The sequence below is a fragment of the Ylistrum balloti genome, unplaced genomic scaffold, assembly GCF_031769215.1.
Source record: "Ylistrum balloti isolate Yb309-2 unplaced genomic scaffold, AGI_CSIRO_Ybal_v1 Utg369936, whole genome shotgun sequence".
Taxonomy (NCBI): domain Eukaryota; kingdom Metazoa; phylum Mollusca; class Bivalvia; order Pectinida; family Pectinidae; genus Ylistrum; species Ylistrum balloti.
The window spans coordinates 476942-487411 of NW_026782046.1; the positions used below are offsets into that span (position 1 = coordinate 476942).

At 32.9% G+C, this 10470-nt stretch overlaps 1 protein-coding gene across 1 annotated transcript; it reads right to left on the reverse strand.

The window, feature by feature from the left end:
• Window positions 1-757: 757 nt before the first annotated feature.
• LOC132547140 (uncharacterized) lies at window positions 758-9026 on the reverse strand. The gene is made up of 6 exons (XM_060210894.1): window positions 8880-9026; window positions 3819-3955; window positions 2824-2990; window positions 1856-1951; window positions 1575-1715; window positions 758-1221 (listed from the first exon to the last, which is right to left on the reverse strand). Exons 1-6 carry the CDS (start codon window positions 8988-8990, stop codon window positions 1139-1141), a joined length of 735 nt encoding a protein of 244 aa, XP_060066877.1. The 5' UTR covers window positions 8991-9026; the 3' UTR covers window positions 758-1138.
• Between the last annotated feature and the right edge of the window lie 1444 nt (window positions 9027-10470).

Below are 10470 nucleotides of genomic sequence, written 5' to 3' on the forward strand. Positions count from 1 at the left end.
TGGTTTCTCATACGACGTTGTCACTGCTATATTCACATGGAACAGTCTTCAAGAGGTATTTGTCAAAACCCCTAATGTTTGCATGAAATGGTCTCCCAGGCAACAATATCAAAATTCTATACTCACATGAAGCAGTCTCACTGGCACTGTTGTCACAATTCCAAATACTCACTTGAAACAGTCTTCAAGAATGTAATGATATAACACCTAGTATTCACATGAAACAGCCTATTTCACCCACACCATATACACCTAGTCTCCGACCCGTATATTTTTATTGTCACCTGCCTCAGTAAATGAATCAGTCTTCAAGAAGGTATTATGGTCACAATCCCACTGATACCGGTAAGATTGGTGAATACATTACCCAGCAACATCGGAAGGTCTCGCATCGGACATTGTCAGGGCTATTAATTAAATTTCTTTAGAATCAAAAGCAGGCATTGATTAACATTTCATTTGGTAAATACAGCTGTTAACAAAAAAGAAAGTGGGAAAAATCCGACGGTTCAAATTTTATCATGTAAAAAAACAATTGAAATTAAAAGAGTGTATTGGATGGAATTAAAAAACGGACTACAATTTCGTTTATACATTTTGTTTTCAAGGTAACTATACTTTTCGCATTTTAATCAATCCTCTGATATAGGAATTTCTCAAAATATTCAATGCAATAGTCTTAACACGGTAGTTACAAGTATGTCTGCCATTTTAACAAATTCTAAGCTTATTCCCAAAGCAAAAAATAAGACTCATATTGATAAATTAAAATTTTATTAAATCATTATTTTATCAATAAGGATGATCAATTTCATCATAAATTGCATAAAATACTTACAAATAGAATAGGAATTTAGACCCAACTTGGTACAGGTTCATTACCTGTTCTTTGTCTTATCAAAATTGTTAATTCAAATGTACAAAATAGACTTTTAAAAAAATATTCTTATGTACAATTTCATGCTTGCTATTTAAATTGGATCAGTTTTTCTTTCGTTGGCAACACAAATCGATCTGAATTGACGTCATCAAACAGTGTGCTGCCATAGTTTATCGCACAGGTGATTATTTGATCGGCAACTTAAGCTCTCCAAGTCTTTTGTAATGGAATATATATCCAAGTCTACAGAAACATGATTTAAACAAATGCTCCACCATCCGCTCCAGCAGCAGGTCTAGTATAGTACTTCTCACAGTGGGAACTGGACGGAACGCGTGAACCTGAAAATCACAACCGGGTTTTAATAGTTTCATTATCTACCTATGATGTATATTACAATATCCTTTAAAACTGCTTTTAAATGGTTCAAATTTTCGCAGTAAATCAGAAAAGATGCATATTTCACGGAAATTATCACTTTTCCGTGTATTTTTTTTTTCGTGACTTTGTCCCGTCAATGAAAATAGCGCAAAATAAATCCCCTAACATTTAAGAATCTTTACCACAGTAGGAAAGCAGTGCGAAATAAATAAAGGATAGTCTAACCACTCAGGCTTTGGATTTATTGCTTCAAAGACGAAGAATTAGTGATCCTACCAAACTTAAATGTGAAACACAATATGTAAGTACATACCAAACTTAACTTGGTGCAGCACGTCGTAGTAAGAGCTTTCACCGTCCACTCCCATTGCGCAAAGCTGGATCCTGTTGACCAGTTCTCGCCCAAAGAAATTATCAATCCTGTCTTTGTAAACATATTCTGATATGTCCATATCTACTTGTACAATAAAACATAGTGATGAGTCACATATAACATAAGGACATACAAATCACTTGCCATAACAAGAGAAAAAGACATTCAAATGTTGTTTTTTTTAATTTAATCAGTATACTGTAGTTATTATTTCGGTTTACCATTTTGGGTCTTGGCCAGTGTCAGGTGCGGATTGAAGTCGGCTCTTGTATCCGTGGTATAAATACCATACTCTTCAAACGAGCTCTTTACAACACCTGAAGCATGAATTCTGTGCTCAATCTAACTTTCTTTTAACTCACTTAAATCATGAAATAGCAGTTTAAGAGTGAAACTTGCATATTGAAAATAATATCTCACTTAAAGAAAATCCTTTAAATCATTAAAAAGAAATATTAATACACATATATCAGATTTATCACCAAAAGTATTTGTACCTGAGCACAAAAATACTTATTTCAGCTTGATCTTAACGTTCTTTATTTGTTCAAACTAACAAATGGGATTAGGCACATGTTATCACAACTTAGAAACGCCTTTCTACCAAAAATTACATTTCACATAGATCTAACATATCTTCAATAGTAAACACGTTCATCAAACCATGTTTGCTACATGCATATATTTACGGATAGGAGAGATAAAAGCAACAGGGATGGAGTAATGCCAAGGGAGAAGTAAGGAAGAGGAGAGAGTGAGACATGTCCTGAAGTAATGATAGTTACAGATGACCTTAAAACCAATTGGTGTGTTTAATAAAAGTCTGAACGGATTGCATTTTGGTCATCCGACAGGTTTTGAGAGCCACAAAGAAGAACAATAATTGTGACGTTACAATAACGATAGATGTTATCGAATAACATTTCACACTGGCTTATATATGTCATACAATAAAACTTTTCCCTGAATTTGGGCGATAGAAGGATGAAAACAATAATTATTTACTATTTATGACTTACTGTATTATAGTAGTATTTTTATATTTCCGATGATCCGAGTTACATCTAAAAGCAACAAGCAGGTAAAAACGAAACTACGTAGAAATAGAAATGTGATTTTAACATAATGATGACTTGCAAATTCAAGATACCAAAATCTCATGCCATATATCCAGTCCGATATCATTTACCATGAACATGTTGGAGAATATCATCTGATGTTTTATCCGCATCATGTATTTTGGCGAATACCACTTTATTACGGAAGTTTCCAATTCCTGCTAGGTCTAAAACTATCGGTTCGTTCCTGTACTCTGTTTTCAGTCTTGATGCACATAAATTCAATGCATCTTTTGCTCTAAAACATAGATACGTATTGTTATTAGTTTTGTTATGACCACGTGTGTAATAACACCTAGCGGATTGTCTGTAGGTTGTTTCAAACTTCGTAACTGCATGGCATCATATGCATTGTTTACTTCATCAAAGAGAGAGAGGGACAGGTATTTGCAATGAGTGAAATAGCAGTAACTGTCAGTCAAACAAATGTTTCCGTAAATGTTTCCAATAGTGTCTTTGTTGTGTGATAAACAGAATCTTATATCGGTAACCTTTTCATGTGGAATTTATAAAATCATATTTTTTCTCACGTTCTTTAATCAGAGTGTAATTACGATATCAGTTTGTTTTTATCCTTTCGGGAGCTGGAAATTTTTACTGGCACTTTTCATTTGTGAATACATATACCACATGTCAAACAACTATGTATTTCATAACAATCACATGTCTATCACGTGGTTAATATCTCCGCTTACTACATCAATTTCGATAGTGGAATATTCATCATATTTCCTTCATCTATCTCGCTAAACGTAAATATCAAGTAATGTGTTAATCAAATCAAAATTCAAACTCGAAGTTTATGAAAGAATAACACGGAGGCCATATAAAATATACAAATAAAACCAAACCAGGAGTTCCAGAAGGGTATAGCGCAAATGTAAATCTCGGTCACACCAAGTAGTACTTTCATGTGTTCAATATTTAAATGAAAACAAGGTTTAAAAAACTGAAACCGCCACGCATACTAGTGTATCATCGTCAATATTTGTTACCCTCTCGCAAACCAAATACACCAATACAATTATAGAAAGGTTCTACCTTGGTTCAGGTTAAACATAATTACCTTTGTCTATAATGATAGTTTTGTAGGTTCACGACCATCAATGTAATATGGGCTAATCGTCCAGGTACCATAACATCAATTAGGGATGGATTGTTGGACAACATGGACCTCTGGACATCTTTTATCTCTTCCAATATCTGAAACACATATAGGTTTTATTTATGTGATGTTGATGTAATACAGCTTTATCTTTATCGACAAGATACCAACTTTGGGACAAATGTCATAATTGTTCACGAATAAAAAGTACATCAGGGGCATAGCTTCCATAGAAAGAAAAAGCCCGCGCTTACACATTAAAAATCCGTGCATAGAGTATGCCGGACAAAATTACCAAATTAAGGTTGAAAATAAATATCTAAAATTTTGATAAATAAAAAATATAAATAGAAAATTGTTGAATAAATAGTCCTAGTGCATTGCTTTCCAGAACTTTATACACGTCATACTATTCTACTTCTTACTATCATTTCAACGTTTCCGATTATAATGTTGTTAAAGTGCAAATTTTCAAAATGAAGAAGGCTTCTGGATTACAGACGTCGATCGACAAGTTTTTCAAACAAAATAAAGTCAAATCGAATGACCACACTAAAAGTGACACATCAAAGACCGAAGGTGCATGTAACCAAGATACGGAAATTGTCAGGGACATCTTCGCGAATCAAAAGAACAAAAAGTTAGCTTTTATTTAGTCAAGAGTTGAAGTTTGCTGTTAATAAATAAAAATAAAACTGTCTCAGAAAACGATTAAAAACATATCTGACATCATGAAATTCATTTTCCGTCGGGGGGCTTTGCCCCCCTGATCCCCCATCAGGGCCTTGCCCTCGACCCGTTGGGAGCCTAGGCGGCCCCAGACCCCTCGCATGGGCTTACACATTTCTGCTGGGTTAGCTACGCCCCTGTACATGAAAAATAATTATGATTGATTCCGACAATTACGAAAGTGATTTATTAAGTAATAACTTCTTTAAGAACTGAAGAAATATGGTCCTTTAGCGGTTTTGAAGAATTATTATACAGTAATTGTTTGATAGTTTAAATTTCCTTAAAGTTTAAAGCGCAAAGGATTATTTTCATGTATTTAACCATTTTCTTCATTTTTTAGTCGATATTTTTTATAATCTTATATTCAATCAAAATATCCTCAATAAATATAACATATTATTCACTAATATTTCATCATGACACACCCATTAATACTAACTTGGTTGAAATATGTTATTATTTCCAAAACTTATGCTAGAGGATTTGGCACATACCTTTGTTTCACCATATTGTATGGGGGCCGGGATGGTCTCCTCACCAAATACATATCTAACATTATGTATATACACATCATATAGCTAAACAATAGAAATGCCCTATAAGGAGAGACAAAGTAAGCGTAAGGGAGACAAATATAATAATAATTTCCAATTTCTTTAGTTCTAATATTAGGTAGATGTGTGTGTCACTTGAACTTATCTGTTTTAGAATTGATTCAATAATCTGATCAATACACCAGATAGAACAGGAATTAAATAACACCAACGGAGAACGTTTTTCAGTTCTCTATTATATGTGTATATTGGATTTATATCGTAAGCTAAATAAAATAGAATATTGTAACCCATATTAAGATAATTTCTATCACGAAAAGTCGACTTCCTGACATTCCTCATACATCACGGTCCACAGGGATGTTTTGACAACACAATTATTCGCGGACATCTAAACACAACAAAATTGTCACGGTTTCAATCTGTGACGAACCATGTATTAACCACCTCCGTGAAGTTGATTCCCTATTCCTTATTCCATTACTTGTTCGACGTAGCAGTTGATTACTTATTCCTTATTCAATTACCAATTCGACACTTTCATTCCTATTTCAATACCTATTATACCTATTATTTATTCATGTAATCATTATGTAATAACACTATAAATGCTTCTGAATAATTATCAAACGTGCCCATTCTATTGTTCCTCCTTTCTGTTATGTATTCAGTTCCTTTTCGTTATTCCTCCCCTCATTACTTATAGACAATAAAGATCATTTCAAATGAATGCATAAATGTTTTAATTCCTTTCTTCGACCTATACAATACATGTAGAATGCTGATTACTTATTCGAAACCTTTATTACTTATTCGATTTCCTCGTTACTTATTCGAATTTTACATTACCTACACACAATAAAAGTATTTTTAAACGAATGAATAAACGTTTTAATTCCTTTATTCGACATATACAACACATGTAGAATGCTGATTACTTATTCGAAACCTTTATTACTTATTCGATTTCCTCGTTACTTAGGATTTTCCTAACGTTAATGTGTACCCTAACCCATACCCCTTAACTGACGAATCCCGGTAAGTATATATCATTCGGATCTAACGGGTCAGATAAAAAAAACTGAGTATAGCAATATCTGCATGTATCGTAGGAGAAACATTTGGAGTACATTTTTTCTTACCTTTACTTTGATTTTTGTTACGAATTTAATTAATGTAAATGAACTGGATTTCTATATGTGTTGTTTTTATATTTTAACGATGACAATGGTACCTAAATTGTGTATGTTGAGTTAAAAATGTGTTGTTATCTGACATTTTGTATTTTAATATGAATGAGTTAGGAAATTTACGAGAGAAGCCATAATGTCTATGTTCACAATGGTGTTTATGTTTGTCTCTTTTCCTACAAAATGCTTCAATTTGATTGGTCTTTCTTTTTATGCCTCTATGATTTGTGCCATTTCTTTATCCCGCCACGAAAAAACGGCAAAAGTAGAATGGAAAAAAACGAAATTAAAATCGGCAAATTAGCGACCTAGAACTTTCGTTCTTTCCACCTACAAATGTCGTGAGAACGACATTTATTGATTTGCGGCCATTTTTCCCTCTGAAAATGTCAACTTTTCAGCCCTTATCGTTCTTAACGTAGACAAACGAACGTTGCAAATAAAATTGTAATTACAGTAAAATTTTTGATATAACGTACTTGGTTAACGTACTGGAGATGATTACCCACGTGCATCATTATATATCATTAGTAGGTGTAATTAAGGATTACAGTTTCTTTTGGTGGGTCTATCCAAGGATAAAGTCCAGTCTGGTATCGATATTTGGAATGGACCGCGGTCCATGATACAAATATCAATAATATACTGGACTTTTTCCTTGGATAGACCCACCAAAAATCCTCAAGTATTACGATTTTTTATAATGAATGTTTGTATCATAACGAACTCATTTTACAGTTTCATCACATGCCCCTTTTAAATAATAATATAGTTTCTATTACAAACCAAACTAATTTTACTGAAAAATATACCACGATCATCGATATTCGAGGTGCAAAAGTAAACAAAATCGATCAATGACGGAATTCCCCTTCTTTGTTGTCATTGTCTAACGCTGACTGCTGTAAGGGCTGTCGAGCTGAAAAAAATTCGTAATACAAACACTCAAACAATGGCAAAATTGAACCAAATGCAAGATAAACTTGGCACTCCGTGGAAAAATAAAACGGCAAATCAGATAAGGTGTTCCGGAAAAGTAAGCGTCTTATGCTTCATCGATGACACCGCCATGTAGACATAGGTAAATGTCGTTTTATATTAACTAGTGTCACTTTTCATACCGTTTAAGCTTAGATTTGCATAGGATAGACAGCTGTATGCATTTAAACACATAAAAATCACAATGGTATCGAATTGAAATCTTCTTTAAATTGGTACACCCGAGTGGAGGGGAAAAACAACATTTTTTTCTACATACCGGACAATACAGAAGGACGTTACTCATTAAAACATTTCATAATTCAATTATATATTTGCCAATCATCTTGCAGCCATTTTGTATGGACCGTATTCACATAACCTGACGAGATTTTCTAAAGTTTCCATTTAATCTTCCATCATGTTTTTTGTAGCTAAATGGCTGCGAAATGATAGAAACATAGACTAATAGGATTATTAGGATTACTAATAATTGATTAACGTTTTCATCTATATTGTCAGTAATGCCAGTCGGTAAATAAACTTTGGATTACAGTCAAAATAAACGTACAAGATACAGCAAACTGATATATTAAAATAAAAGAAAATAAGAAAATTATTCATTGTAAAGGATTCGAGCAGGAAGTGAACATTGATTTCGATTTTTTTTAACCAAGTATGGACAGGAAAGTGGACAAAGGGTAAAGAGTAAGAAAAGTGAGAATTCAATTCAGTAATACCAGTTTCAGAATAAGAAATGAAAGTATGAATAAGTTATGGATATAATAATTGATACGTATTTCACCGTTCATTTTGACAATAGATTCTAAAGAAATATCAGATTCTAATACATAATGAGTACAGTATCTCCGATAAACAGGTCGAAAATAGAATGAAATCGTCTAATTCTTCATTTAAAACTATCTACATTATTTATAAATGATAATAAATCGAATAAGTAATGAGAAAATCGAATAAGTAATGAAAGATTGGAATAAGTAATGAACACTTAACATGTGTCGTATTGGTCGAAAATTGAATCAAAACGTTTATTCATTCATTTAAAGCTATGTATATTGTTTATAAATGATAATACATCGAATAAGTAATGAGAAAATCGAATAAGTAACGAAGGATTGGAATAAGTAATGAAAAATGGAAAATGCAATTAAAACGTTTATTCATTCATTTAAAACTATTTTTTATTGTTTATAAGTAATGGGAATATCGAATAAGAAATGACGGATTAAGAAAAGTGTACTGAATATGTACACTGTAATAGAAAAGAGGAATAATAGAATGAGCACGTTTAATAATTATTTAGAAACATTTATTGTTATTTCATAATTTTTAAATGAATAAATAATAGGTATTGAATTAGGAATGAAAATTTCGAGTAGGTAATTGAATAAGGAATAAGGAATACGTAATCAACTGCACCGTCGAATAAGTAATGGAATAACGAATAGGGAATAGGGAATCAACCAAGTGTACTTAATTCACAAAGTTCACAAACGCAAGTCATTCTCCTAATCCTACTTGTTTCGGTTACTATACTTTAAAATTACCTCCGGATTTATGATTTGGAATGCTATAAAATGAGTTGGCGTGCGTTTGTGCATAGCTCCCCTACTGTAGGAACTCCTTGATTTAGAAGAAGAGGAGCAATCCCGCCACATTTCTGCAATGTAAGAAAATGGCGAGCTTCAGTTCTCCACATATAGTTATGACGTCAAAGATCGTGTTAGTGTTTACACAAACAAATGAAAACATTAAGCTTGGTTGCAGGCATTTTTAGGAACGATAAAAACGAAACAGTCAAACCAGTACGAACATTTTGACTAAATCAAATCCCCACAATTCCAAGATAAGCTAATTACTGTTTACTAAAGGACTGTGATCGGGCACTTTGTCAGATTTAGTGTTTAGACAATGAAGTGCTAAAAGTTTTTTCATTGAAAAGTCTATATCTGTGTGTGATTTGTCTAGTTTAATACTGATATTTTCTGTCACAGGCAATTTTCTATATGTTTATTTATTCATAAGAAAGTCAAATTGATATGATCTGTAGCTTCATACATCGTTTCTTGTAGCGTATCAAAAGCAACATTTAGTTTCGTTTTATTGTAACTCCGTAAAGTATATGAAGAATTTGTGCTTGGTCATGAAGGATATTGTGCACGTCAGCAACTGATACCGTCAACGTCATCTATACATTTCGAATGAGCCGACTTCCGGATAAAAGTTTGAAAGTTTTGATTTTTTTTTTTTTATTATTTTTACTAGTGTTGTTCCTTGTAGGAGAGACCGATGTACAAGAAATTAATTAAATTCTCTCTCTCTCTCTCTCTCTCTCTCTCTCTCTCTCTCTCTCTCTCTCTCTATATATATATATATATATATATATATATATATACACGTCTCTGATTGAAATAAAAGTTTGTGTGGTGTCAGTTTTGACAGAATGCAAGTAGAATCGATAAAATCACTGAAATATAGATATGAAAAATACTGATGCAGAAAACTGAAAAATGGACCCGCGACCCCCCGCTCACCTGGATCTTTATGACCAACAGTACTATATCTGTGCATATGTTCCAAGGTAGATGCTTTAAGCAATATGACAAATTACTCCATACGGGTTCTGTCCCTTAGTAGTCAGCCCCCTCATCTGTGCAATGTTGAATTGAGACTTTCTTGTGATGTTTCCAGTTAAATATAATTGATAGCTTTTTTTAAATTAAGGAAAGAAGATGGTCAAACAATATAGCAGAAAAACTCTTAGTTATAGCTGGACGGATGACCCAGGACAGCAGAAGCTTACTTGCTCTTTAGATCATTGTTTACAAACACATATGTATTTGAGACTTGCATAAGTCAACAATATATAGCACCAATTAAATATAAAGACAGGAAAAAATTAACTACATGGGATTATAAACCATAATCCTAACTCAAAACCAATAATAAGACCTTTCATGCATATCATTAGTCAGTTAAGCCCCGCCCACTTAAGATTTACTGATAACAGTTTACTGTAGACCTATAAACAGTGCATAGCAAATGGCTTCAACTTAGAATTTCTTATTTATTTATACTATAATTATGAAGAATCTTACATCAAAATGAGGCTCTTGCAATTCCCTTTCCGATCATGTT